The 13,233-nt window shown below is 45.9% G+C and overlaps 2 protein-coding genes across 2 annotated transcripts; both read right to left on the bottom strand.

Annotated features, from left to right (window-relative positions):
* Positions 1-151: 151 nt before the first annotated feature.
* Positions 152-613, bottom strand: NCU12052 (hypothetical protein; the record flags this gene model as incomplete). The annotated part of the gene is made up of 1 exon (XM_011397036.1): positions 152-613. One exon carries the CDS (start codon positions 611-613, stop codon positions 152-154), a length of 462 nt encoding a protein of 153 aa, XP_011395338.1.
* A 1,776-nt stretch (positions 614-2,389) lies between these two features.
* crf1-1 (chromatin remodelling factor 1-1) lies at positions 2,390-8,482 on the bottom strand. The gene has a single exon (XM_953209.2). The coding sequence runs from the start codon at positions 8,077-8,079 to the stop codon at positions 2,542-2,544; it is 5,538 nt and encodes a 1,845-aa protein (XP_958302.1). The 5' UTR covers positions 8,080-8,482; the 3' UTR covers positions 2,390-2,541.
* Positions 8,483-13,233: the final 4,751 nt, after the last annotated feature.

The raw sequence follows: 13,233 nt of genomic DNA, 5'->3' as shown, positions 1-13,233 counted from the left end.
AGCGGGTTGTATGTCGAATTAAATTGGTTGTTGTTGTTGTTGTTGTTGTTGTTGTTATTGTTGTTGTCCAAGGGAAAAGACGGAAACGATTTGGTCGATCCAAAAAGGAGCGTCGATGGCTGGGTGGGTGTCAGGGAACGAACGACTCCCCTTAATGCTCAATATAAATATCCACCGTCCTCCTCCTCCACCCCCTATCCTTATCCCTAGCGGTAGTATCCTCACTACCCCTCCGACGGCTGCTCCGGCTCCGACAAGGCAGCGGTTCCGGCAACGCAGGAGGAGCAGGCGTAGGACATCTCACCGGCGCGGGAGCAGGAGCAGCCGCCGGGCGATGATGATATCTCCAGGGAAGGTAGTAGTAGTACGAAGTAGACCCATGACGGCTTCGACTCCGCGTGCGCCGGATGGTAGTTTCGTACTCGTACTCATCGCGCTCACGATCATGCTCACGGCGGTGACGCGAGTGCGAACGCCGAGTTCCGTGGGCGCTGGTGCTGGTGCTGGTGCTGGTGATGGTGCGCCGATGACAGGTGTAGGAGTGGTAGTACCATGAGTAGACGGGGATGTGCCGACAGCAGAGGGTGCAATAGTCTGTGGTGTACCAGGCCATTGCTTTGCTTTGGTTGGGGAAAGGTGTTGTTGTTTTCGTGGCGTGGTTGAGTTTGTCTTCCTTGGTTTGTGCAAGTGAGCGTTTGGGTAGGTATTGTGTTGTTGGTCGGTTGAGCTTTGCTGGTTCTCGTTGAACGTTTGACTTGTGAAAGCTGCCCGATCGAAGGAAAACAAAAAAGACACAAAACAGATGAAAACACAACATTACCTTATATAACCACCTCCCTCGCGCAACAAGTCTTTTGATCATTTGCATTCCATCCGGTCATGACCCTCTCAGACTCAACCTCAGAGTCATCCAAAGTGTCATGAGGCCGCCGCCAACGGTCAAACGCCAACACCCGAACACCTTGGCTTTTCCTGCCCCGGTATAGGCCTAGCCTGCCTGCCTGTCTGTACGAGGAAAACATCACTCAGGCATCTGGTCTTGACAGCTACAAGCCCTTCTGTGTCCTAGTGTAAGTCCTGTGGCTGACACTTTTTCACCGAAAGCCATCCATCCCTCACCGTCTCCAGATAGTATACCTAGTCACCCCGGTGTCACAACCACCAGTTCGGTTATGTTTGCTGCGTCCTCATGCCAATATGTGATACCAGATAGGCGGTCGGCCAGCCGACCGGGAGATGGAGTTCAGCCTAGGTGCCCGGCCTGGATTAAGTTGCCTGTCTGGTGTGCGCGGAACAAGGGACAAGGGACAAACATCGGTTCGGTAGGTAGGGTGCAGCCAGCAAAAAAACGAGCCGCATTTTGACGCCGTGCGACAGCAAAAAAAAAAAAAAAAAAAAAAAAAAAAAACCACGTCTTCAAGGTTAGGTTGGATTTTGAAAAAGGTTCGTGTGTACAGTGCCTCAACATGTAGGTACCTTGACTAGGTAAAGTGTTATGTTCGAACCACGCTCGCTCTGTAAGTCGTCAGTCGTTGTACAACCCGTGGCTCGGCTACCTCTACTAAAATTCCAAAAAAAAAGGGTCAAGTGAGCCAGCCAATCCGCGTGGGCGTGGGCATATGTCCAAACATATGTCCCTGGAGGTGTCACTTGATAGGTACGTCCCACCCACACCCATCATACCCACACCCTACCTCTACCTACCTAGATACTTACACCCATATCAGCCCCACCCACCACGGCATTCAGCCTCATTCACATCCAAGTAGATACGAAGGGAGTGAAAGATGGAAGCCTAGTGGCATCTCTAGGTCATGACCGGTGATTGCCCGGCAAAGCGTAAAGTGACCACCTAGGGCAAAAATGGTCTCATGGAACGCGACCCATGAGGCCGACCGACCGACCGACCGGGCGGGAAATGACAGTCCCGCCCGTCATGCAGCCAGCGAGCAGACGGACGGGATGCAGCCATGCAGCCTTATGCTTGTCTCACCTCATATCACCCATTCATTCCACTGTTTTGTCCTGTCAGCCGCGATGCGATGGGTTGGGTTGGGTAAGGCTTGCTGCCAAGTGGAGGGAAGGGAAGGGAATGATGCACTGGGACGGCGAGGCGGTGGTGCTATCAATCGATGACAACTGAAGCCCAAACGGTTGAGGAAATGATCAAAAAACGTGAGATGTGATCTCCCAGCTGACCTTCCCTTGTCAACATGCGTGGATGGGAACAACCAAAGCAATGAAAGTGATGCAACACTATCGCACTTGAGGACGATTTCGCCGCCTAAAGGATAGTGCACTAACAGCCCGTCAGCTTCGACCCACCCACCCTTCCAACACTTAGTTCACTCGTTAGCGACATCGACCAGAATTTGCACCGGACGGCAAACGGGACTCTGCAGTGGCTACCTACGCCAGGTCTAGAGACAATCATGTAATCTTCCATTCTACCTTCTCGCCAACAGTCGATATGGTATAAACGTCTAGTATAATACACACACACACAATCCTTTTTCCTTTTGGCTTTCCCCAGTCAATCAATCACCTCTTCCTGCTATCCTTCCCCTTCCGATTCCTATTCCTATCCCTTCCCTTCTTGCGGTCCCGCGGTAACTCCAACGGCGTCCCTTCCAACGCCTTGGCCATGAACCCCAGCATGTACTCATCAATAGTATGCATCCTCTCGCCCCACGCATTATACTCAATCACCTCATCCTCTACCTCCTTATTCTCTTCTCCTCCCAAAAGTTGACCATCCAAATCCGCCAGCCCATCACCCGGCGTTCCCGGGCGCGTACTTCCCGCCTCGCCAAAATCTGCTTCGTCCTGCATGATTTCCTTTTCTGCTGCCTTGGCAGCGTCGACATCCTCTCTGTCTTCTGCCATCTCTAGGACCCTGCCCACGTTTCGCACAGGGGGTTGGGATGCACCGCCGCCGCCGTCGGCAGTGCCGTCGTAGCCTCCTGCGCCGGTAGTCGACGGTCCACCTAGCACGCGATCCATGGCGAGGTTGGCGGCCACGTCGTCTTCGTTGCTGGCGATCACCTCGCCATTGGACCCTAGTACGTCTCGCACCGACAACCGATTGAAGTAATCGGTGGTGAACTCTCCTTCCTGGATGACCACGTCGTCCAACATTTGTTTTTGACTAGCTTTGCGGAGAATGTTCGCTTCGATGGTGTGTTCTGATACTAGTCGGTAAATGTGTACGTCGCGCGTCTGACCGATACGATGGCAGCGGTCTTGACATTGTTTGTCCATGGCTGGGTTCCAGTCCTGGTCGTAGAAGATGACTGTGTCGGCGCCCGTGAGGTTGATGCCGAGACCGCCGGAGCGGGTGGACAGGATAAAGCAGAGGATGCGCGGGTCGTGGTTGAATCGGTCTGTGAGGATCTGTCGCTGTTCGACCTTGGTGGCGCCGTCGAGACGGAGGTACTTGTGTCCGTGGATGTTGAGGAACTGTTCGAGGATGTCGAGGACTTTGGTCATTTGCGTGAAGATCAGAGCGCGGTGGCCGCCCGCCTGGAGTTTGCGTAGAAGCTTGTCGAGCGCTTGGAGCTTGCCGCAGTCGTATTGGAGGAGACGCTTGTCGGGGAACTGGATGGTCAGGCGCATGCGGGCCTCGTGCCAGGGGTCCGGTGGAGGTTGGGGTGGCATGTAGGGAGCGTATTTCACGGGAGCGGAGAGCTTGAGGTCGAGGTCCTCAAAGAGTTGGATGCCTCGTTCGCCGAGGAGGAAGCGGTTCATTTCGGGGCCCGTCACGACCGCGGGAGTGACGCAGGCGAACTTGGTGATGGTCATTTCCATGGATTCGGCGCGTTGCTGGAGCGTTGGGATGGCGTTGTGTAGCAGGAAGGAATCCTCTTCGAACCAGGACATGATCTTAGCCGGCACTCTAGGTCGGGGTTTGTATGGTCGGAGATGGGTATCAAGGGTGAGGAACTCGGTTAGACGCTTTCCATAAATGGGTCGTTGTTGGCGACGGAGGGCATTGATGTATACACAGTGCTGCAGCTCTTCGAACCGACCCCACCTGGCGGCACTTTCAAGATACACAAGGTTGGACTTGACAGAGGAAGGGTCCAGCGCGGTGTAGGCGTTGTTGGCGCGCACCTTCTGGGCCTCCCTCAGGTCGAGCAAGATACGATGGGAGCTGAGCTGGGCGATGCGGTCGGTGTGTGTCTTGGACAGATCTTCGTACTCGGTCGGAATCATGTTGAGGAAGCTCAAATTGACAGTGGTCATGGGCTTCGTAGCCAACAGCCTGTTCCGAATGAACTTTTCTTTCCACTCGTAGTCGGCCGGTACTGACCGCGACATGCGGAACGAGGTCATGATGGGCCGGTCCACAAAGAGATCGGGATGGTTGCAGACCTTTCGGAGCTGCATCAAACAGTTAATGATGGACATGTAGTTACCCGACTGCAGCGTCTCGCGTGTATCGGCACGGGAGAGGAACCCATCATACAACTCTCGCTGACGTTTGGAGAGGCGGCAGAACTCGACGTGTTCATACTTTGCCGGCATCTGTTTCTCGACATCGGCCTTGAGTCGACGGAGAAGGTAGGGTCGAAGGACCTTGTGCAGCTTGGCAATGATAGCACGCGCCTCGTCGTCCAGCTGTTCACGCCCGCTTTCCAAGATCTGAGATTCGGGCCTAGCGAACCAGTTATGGAATTCGGTGAGGTCAACGAACCCGCCTTCGCCGTTCTCGGGTGGCGCCAAGAAGTAAAGAAGCGACCACAGCTCGGTCAGGTTGTTCTGTAACGGAGTACCTGTCAAAAGTAACCGAGCTTGCGTGTTGAAGCCGAGCAGGGTTTGCCAGCGCTGCGACTTGAAATTCTTGATGTTGTGAGCCTCGTCGAGGATCATGTAATGCCACCGTCTTCGCCTAAACACCTGTTGGTCCTGAAGGACCATTTGGTAGGAGGTGATGCAGACGTTCCACACATCGTCGTTGTTCCATCCCTGGCGCTTTCGCTTTCGCTCTTCCTGGTTGCCGTAGTACGTAAGGATCTTGAATCCAGGACACCACTTCTTGAACTCCATTTCCCAGTTGAGCATAACACTCGTAGGCACAATAACCAGATGGGGGCCCCAAACTTCATGATGACAGGCGAGGTGCGCCAGCAGAGCAATCGTCTGGATGGTCTTTCCCAAACCCATCTCGTCGGCCAGGATACCATTGGTGTTGTTGGCATACAGCCCAGCAAGCCAGTCCAGACCATGATGTTGATACTCACGCAGTGTTCCACGTAAGAGAAACGGGATTTCGGTCTTGACTGTTGGTGTTGTTGGCTGAGGTGAGGATTGGCGGCTATCTGGCTTTTGCACGCTGACGGCCAGCTCTGAATGGGGAGTGTCGACGTCGGTGGGCTTGGTATCAGTTGTTTTTGGTGACTGTGTTTGTGACTGGCTCTGCATGTCAGTAGCCGCCACCGTTTCCTGACTATCATGTCGGGTGTTGGGTGGTGCCTCCAACGACGGCGCCGCGGCTGTTTCCCTTTGTAAATCGTCTGTGGATGGGGCATCAACCATTGGCAGGTCGCCTCCAGCTTCAACCGACTCCTTGGCCGGAAGTGTCTGGTTTTCGGACTGTACAATCTCATTAGGATACTTCAAGGAACTATCATTGGTCAGGAAGTCCTTCTCCACCACTCCGCTGCCCGGCTCTGCTGCGGTTTGAGTATTTTCTGCTGCTATTTCGTCGTTGGGTATAACCAGTAACGACACTTCATCGTCTGCACCCTCAGTTTGAGATGATGCCAACTGCTCATTAGTGTGAGTACCATTAGTTATCGGGGCCTCATGCGCATGACCATTAACTTGGAGCTCGGGACGAAGGGCCGCCGAAGCATCAGTCATCTCCACATCCCCAGCGGGTTCAACCGACGGCTCCTCAGTTACAGCCTCTTCCTTCAACTTCTTCAACTCTGACTTTCCAAAGAATAGCCCTAGCAAGCCAGCAGGTTCATCATCGGACTCTTCCTCTTCCTCATCGTCTTCTTCCTCCTCCTCGTCGTCGTCTGACTCCTCGCTAGATCCAAGGTCGTCGTCCATGTCTACCGACTCATCGCTTGTATCGTCATCATTCGCAACGCTACCATCCATAGCAGCGGGAGCATCAGCCATTTCCACGTCTTTTGTTGTTTCTTCAGTTTCATCGGTCGTGCCCAATGTGGGTAGGTTGGCGTATTTTGCACGCAATTCTTCCTGAGTCAGGCCCTCGTCCGAGGCGGTCGATTTCTTATCGTCGTCCTCGGAGGAGGACATGTTATCCTCGTCTTCATCTTCGTCATTTTCGTCGGACATCTCATCGGATCCTTGGTCGGAGTGCTCGTCACTTTCCTTCTCGTCGCCCATTACTGACGGCATGCCACTTGCCAGGTCTTCGTCGTCCTCGTCCTCATCCTCGTCTGTGATTTCGTCCCCGTCCACTTGCGCTTGTCGTTGCTGTAGCTTTTGTTCCGAAAGATTGACTGCTTGATTCAGCGCGGCCTTGACACGGCGCTGTTCCTCCGCCTCCCATTCCACCAAGCGGCGCCTATTGACCTCGACTCTGACATTCTCCCATGTTCCAGCAAAGGCCCTGATAACCTGGCGCCATTTGGCCTTGGACGCTTCCATCTCCTCCAGCTCGATTTCTTCGGCAGTCTTGGGCTGTGGGTTTCGGCGCCTCCACTCGGCTTCGCATGCAATGGCGATGCGCTTGGCTGCCTGCATATGCAACTGCTGCTCTCTATACATCAACTTGCGGAAGTTGGTCATGGCCTTTGTGAGATGGTCAAGGTGAGCCCACTGTCGAGGCGGTTCCTCCTCGGCTTCAGGCTCGAAAGCCGAACACCTATCAGGGGCGAGCAAGCCCCCTGGCTCAACCTCCTTTTCAACCCGTAGAATGACCTTGGCGTCTTGGAGGGCCATCTCGTCTGTGTATTTGGGCTCTTCATCGGGAATGTGCTGCCCACCCTCCTCAACCGGTATTTCATGAGCGCGCGCAAAGTATTCCTCAAAGGTCGGCCCAAGCTTTGGACGAACATTGGCTTGGTTTGGATGAACAAGAGGTATTACGGTCAACGGGGGTCGAACTTTGAGCTTGATACGGGGAGTGGCGCGCGAGGCACCGGGAGAGAGCTGGCCATCATCGTAGGATGCTCGAGAATGGGCTAGGGCTTGGCGCGTTGACCGACGCGTACCGACAGCGGCGGGTTTCGGTGGTGTAGCAGGACGTCGAGGAGATGGAGATCGTCGACGGGATCGGGACGCGGAGGGTCTGGTTTCATGAGTCGTGGCAGACTTGCGCGCGGGAGCTTTCGGCGGCGGCGGCGGGGGCGGCATCTTTGCGGGAGCATGTTTGCTGTTGCTGCTGCTTGCTGGCGCTGGCTTCCTGGACGTACTGGCACTACTTTTGTTGCTGACAGGACTTGTTTGGATAGCTTTCCGCGTAACCTTTTTGTCGCTGGGTTTCATGCCTAGCAAGACGGGATTGACGCGGCCAGACTTGCGACGACCGTCTTCGGTGATGATGGTAGTCGGACCCTCGGCCTCAAACTTCTTCCATGGTGGTGACTCTGGTTTCGGTTTGCGCGAGTGATTGTGAGGTGTTGTCTCGCGCACTCGGCGTCGCTTGGCCGGTGGTTGTCCATCTTCGTCGAGCTCGGGTGTCTCTCCGTCGCGGGCATGATTATCGCTTGTCGTAGACTTTGGTGATAGGATGGATGGAATCGGTTCGGTATCAAACTCAAAGTTGTCGGGTTCGCTCAGCGGGGACGAGATGGACGACAAGGGCGACTGGTCGCGGTCGAGGAAGCCAGCAGCATCTTCGTTGTCGTTGGCGTTGGTCGTCGAGGTATTATCGATGGCGGGGACATGGTGGGTGCTGCTGTAACTTTTGCTGTTGTTGTCTGTCTCGTTGTTGTCGTGATGACCAGTAGTAGTGCCGTTGGTGTTGTCGTCGTCGGCGTCGTTGTCACCGGGAGTGGTGGTGGTGGTGGTGGTGGTGGTGGTGTCGTTTCGTGTTGAATCAACAAGTCCCGCACCAGAATCAGACGCGGTGCCAGAGTCGGTCATCATAGTAGTCATGGTCACTGTCACAGCAGCCACGCCTATCGAGGGGATACGGGGGCGGATATCTCGACGAAGCGGGCATTTGATGGGACCAAAACAACGTCAGAGAAACCGCACGACTTGGAACTATCTCATGCCCGGGTTTGGCCGTGATCAGGCTACGGGAAGGGTTGGCTGCAGCGGGGAGATGTCGACAAAAGAGCTGTTTCCCGCAAATCGCAAAAAGTTGCCAACCGACGAAAAAAATGCATCAACGGCACCGGCACTGAGCGGGACACCACCACAGCCGGCCAGCCTGATGGTCCGCCGTCAGGTCACAGTGGAGGAATGAGTGGCCCGCCGCCTCTGAGGACCCAGCTGGCTGAGTGGATGGCGAATACTTAGGGCGTGATCCGTACAGCTTTTTTTAGCGTTTTCACCGGGTGAACAAGCCCGGTGAAAATCGTGATCCCGAACAACGTCGACATCTTTGTACCTTTTCACCGGGTTACAGCGTCCGTGCACGTCTGCGCAACCCAGTAGAAAGAAAATCTCCGCTTTTTAGCATTCTAACCAACTAGAGTGCAATACTACATTTTCACCGGGTGAACACAAAAATCGGTATTTTGTAAATTGTAACCGGGTAGATTTCTACCGATTTTAATGCTATAACTCGCTTACCCCAGTATTTATAGCGCTGTCAGCACTACAATATACTGTAAATACTGCAAATACTGCACATCACCCCCCCTCAATACTTCTAAATATAGCATTCATCCCCTAGAACTATCGCTAGCACCGCTACAATTACAGCGCACAAACACAAAGTGCGTATAGCTATAGCCTCCTTTCTAGTTATTATCGTAGTAATGAGGCGAGGTCCCTAGCTCGTTATTAACCCTAATCCTTTAAAGGGAATCTTTATTACTAAAGATCTATTATTTGGACATTAGGGTAGACTACAGTTACTCATCCGCATACGGGCAAATATAGTATTTGCGCTAACTGTATAGCTTTAATATAACGTTGGACTATATAAGGGAAGGAGACTATAAACTAACGAGAAGGTTATAATATTCTTATTACTAATTATATAGGGCACTACTCGTCGAATGTTAGGATAGGTTGCTAAGTAAGGTATTGCTACAATTCATAGGTTAGTATCAATATCCTATTTAAAGTATAGAACCTATATTTACTTCGATTTACTATACAAATAGGGCCTTTCATAAGGTATTGAACTATTATATCCGACTTACGCATTCGAAGGTTAAACTCCCCCCTCCATATACCCCGACGAAGATCGAGATGAACCCTAAGTTATACCCCTACTTCGAAGGGGTATTAAGTACCCTCGATAGCTTTTATTTCCCTATGAGGGTTGGTAGTAATAAATAATCGGCTTAGCGTACGCATAAAGGAGGTCTCTCAATAAATATTATACTTACGTACAACTTCGATAGCTGTATTGTATTTACCCTACCCGAATATAAAGGGTTTATATATAATAGTCGAATTTTTAGTATTTCGCTAGGGCGCAGCTTCTTAATTCCAACGAACTACTATTACTTAGCTAATAGCGGGTATAATTATTCTCACAGACTACTCGTCCTATACCGCGGCGTACAATATTATTTATTAAAATAGAGCAAAAACCACACTAATACGAAAAGCACCCTACCACACTTAAATATAGCGGGGAGCAGATCTGGAATTAAATATAGCCTTCGTCCTTAGGAATTGAAATAGAGTAACAAAGTTACAATTTATCAACCACCGTCAAAGACCAACGAGAAGGATAAAACCCTTCTTATTAACCTTAGATTAATAGGTAATTTTAGAAGTTAATTTCTTTTATAAGAAGGTTACTAGGTTTACTATTACAAAAGCGTTCAATAGTAATTCTATAGTTTGGGAACGGAACTTCTTAGTCTATCTACGAAGAAAAAGTATTATCTAATTAGGAGTACTTCTCCTTTCGCCTATTCTCAACTTAAGATCTCCTCCTTATATCCTCTTCTTTACTCAATATATTCCTAAGGTCCTGACCGACCAGTACAATAGATCTGCTCCCTAATACATAACAAACTAAAGCCCTAATATTTCTACTTATTATATAAAAGCAAAAATTTTTAAAGCAAAAAAGGAAAAAATAGAAAAAAGAACCAACTACCCTATATTAAACTTCCCTTCGAATATTCTTTTATAATCCTTTATAAGAATATTCGTATACCAATAACCCCTACTATCAAATAAGACCTTAAATATAAATACGCATATAAGTAAGAGTACTAACTATTATTAATAAAAGTATATATAATAAATAATATAAATAAAGGGTTAAAAATAAATCCGTTAACGCCGCTTCTTTTTATCCTATATAGCCTTCCGAATTTTTATTCTTTCTTCCTTCGCTTTAATTTTCTTTTTTTCCTCTACCTCCTTCTTAATATTCCAAATTAGTATTTTATAAATCCTTAACACTTTTTATACTTCCTCTATACTAATATCGTTAGTAACGGGAATATTCTATACTACCTACTTATTTAATATTAATATATATTAGTACTCTATAGTCAGCCTCCCCTTCTCTTCTCCTTTAGCCTTTCTTCCTAGTAAGTATAAATCCGCCTTCTTCTTTTTAAGCAAAACGAAGTAATTAATAATAAATCTATTATATAAATTAAATAACTCTACCTATTTATTAACTTTATAGCCTTTCGCTTATCTAATCGCCTTTAACTTCCGTAGGGGCTTTAGAAATACCTTATCCTCCGAAAGGGAAAAGATCTAATACTATAGTATAATAGGCCTATCTACGTATTTATCCTCCTTACTTTCGTTTTTATTATCTTTATAATTATTAATTAATATATCCCTAATATTTTCTACTCCTAACCCTTCGAATATAAAGAACTTCTTTAATTACTAAATATCTTAAGTACAAATTAGTAAATTATAGAGGACGAGCGGGTCTCTTAAGTACTCCTATATAATATTATTATCTTCCGTAAATTTAAATTCTTAAAGATCTCCTTTTACTTCGATCTTTTAATATTATATTATCCTATATCTTACTTCGTACTACAAATCTACTTTTTACTCTTAATTTATAAGAATTACTAATAATTCAATTTATAGCGTCTTTAAATAATCGTAGGCTATTTTTATCTATTAGTAAATTATAGTTTCTTTTAATTATTCGAAATTTAATAGCTACATCTAAGGTTTCTAATAGTTAGATTACTCCTAAATATATAGTTTAATATAAGGAATTATCTATCTATTTAAGTGCCGATCTACTCTCTTCGTATCTAAAAAGAAAGTCCTAACTACTTCTAATACCTAAAAGCTATATAGTTATATAGTTACCTATTAAAGGAATTCGCAACCGCCAAAATACATCTCAATACAAACTCGTCTTCCTCTATTAATAAAGTATTTATAATTTACTAGTACAAATATATTATAGGCCTTTAATACTTCCCATATCCTAGATTTGTATTTTATTATATAAAAATAATACTATATACATTCTAATTAATTAAAAATAGCTAAAGAAAAATACTTATCCTTATAAATTAAAATATACTACTACTTTATTAATAATAAAAAGGCTTCTTCTACTAATTTAGTACTTATTAGGCACGGATTCCCTAATTCGTTTTTAATTATAGTTTAAACGGAGGAGGGGATGTAGATCCGATCTCCGTATACTTTAAACAATTAAATTAAATTTATATTTACAATTATTCTATTTATCTAACCCTTAATATAAATAGTATATTATAGGTTCATTATTCTTAGTACGTACTTATATTAAGTTATTTAATTTAATTGAATTATTACTAACTAATCCTTTGGAAGAAGGAGATCTACTCTAAGTACTATATTATATAAATCGATATTTAGAATATCGAATATTAATTCGAATAATACTATCCAATTTTTATTTATTAACTTATTATTTAAATACTTAGGCAATCTCCAATTAAATTCTAGATCAAAGTTCCTTAGCACTTCTCCCCGAGGGGGGCAGACCTCCTTAGGTCCTAAAACAGTATCTTACTAGCTAGTAGCCTCTTATATTTATTAAATTTTATAATCTTCCGTAATTTCCCCCCACTCTTCTTCTAGTATTATTACTATAGAGTAGAACAATTTAAAAATAATAGAAGGTAAGGTAGGGATCGGTAATATAGGTTCTTTATTATTACCTTCTCCTTTTGGAGTAAGATATTGTTTATTTATAATAAAATTCTTAATAAAATCGGTTTTACGAACACCTTTAGTAGGAATTTGGGCTGGTAGAGGTGTCAACTCCTTTAGCGTATAAGGGAAAGGATTTATTATAGTTAGGAATTCCCCTTTTAATAGTAAATCGTTAATTAGAATTTATAATATTAAAGGCTTATCGTTAACCTTCTTATTTAGTAAAATTTCTTTTCTAATAGGTATATTTAATATAAATTTATTAGCCTTCTCTTCTCCCTTTTTAATAGGAATTAGATTTGCTAAAGACGTTTACGAGGTACTAATTAAGTATACTATAATTAAAAGTATATTTCTTAACGCTTCTTCGTTATTATTTGACAATTCCTAGTTTAGAAGGATTACTTCGGTCGGTATAATTATTACGAGCTTATTATTTTCTTCTTTGCTTATTTTATTAGGAGTTTAGTTTATTAAGGGTATATTTTCTTTCTATAGGGTTTTAAATAGATCTATTGTAAGCGGTGATACGTTTTTCGACGATTTTTTATCCTTCTTTAGGGTTTTTTTATTCTTTTTAAAACCCTTAGAGCTTTTCTTATCCTTATTATCCTCAATAGTAAATTAAATCACAGGGATCCGGCGAAACGTAATCTTTATACCTTTATCTTTACCCTTCTAGAACTTTATTATTTCTTTAAATATATTTAAACTATTAGAAATTATAATAAATTTAATAGTAATACTCGCTTCCGACTATTTCTTCTTCTTTAGCTTAAAAAAGATAAACGATGCCGGATAGTAATTTACTCCTTATTACTACTCTCTAGGGTCCCTATAATTAATTTCGCTTTATACTTCTTAAGGCGGTCTATTTTTATTCTCTATACAATTATACTCCTTAAAGCCGAAGTTATTATAATTTCTTTCTTCTTAAACTTTTTAAAGGGTCTTTTAAAGGAAAGTACCTACGGGGCG

Source organism: Neurospora crassa, linkage group VII (assembly GCF_000182925.2).
Source record: "Neurospora crassa OR74A linkage group VII, whole genome shotgun sequence".
Taxonomy (NCBI): Eukaryota; Fungi; Ascomycota; class Sordariomycetes; order Sordariales; family Sordariaceae; genus Neurospora; species Neurospora crassa.
The sequence above is the reverse complement of the archived record's forward strand: the minus strand, read 5'-3'. Positions and strand labels throughout refer to the sequence as shown.

Coding starts and splice junctions, on each gene's coding strand:
- crf1-1 (XM_953209.2), bottom strand. CDS start 8,079: ATGACTACTATGATGACCGACTCTGGCACCGCGTCTGATTCTGGTGCG.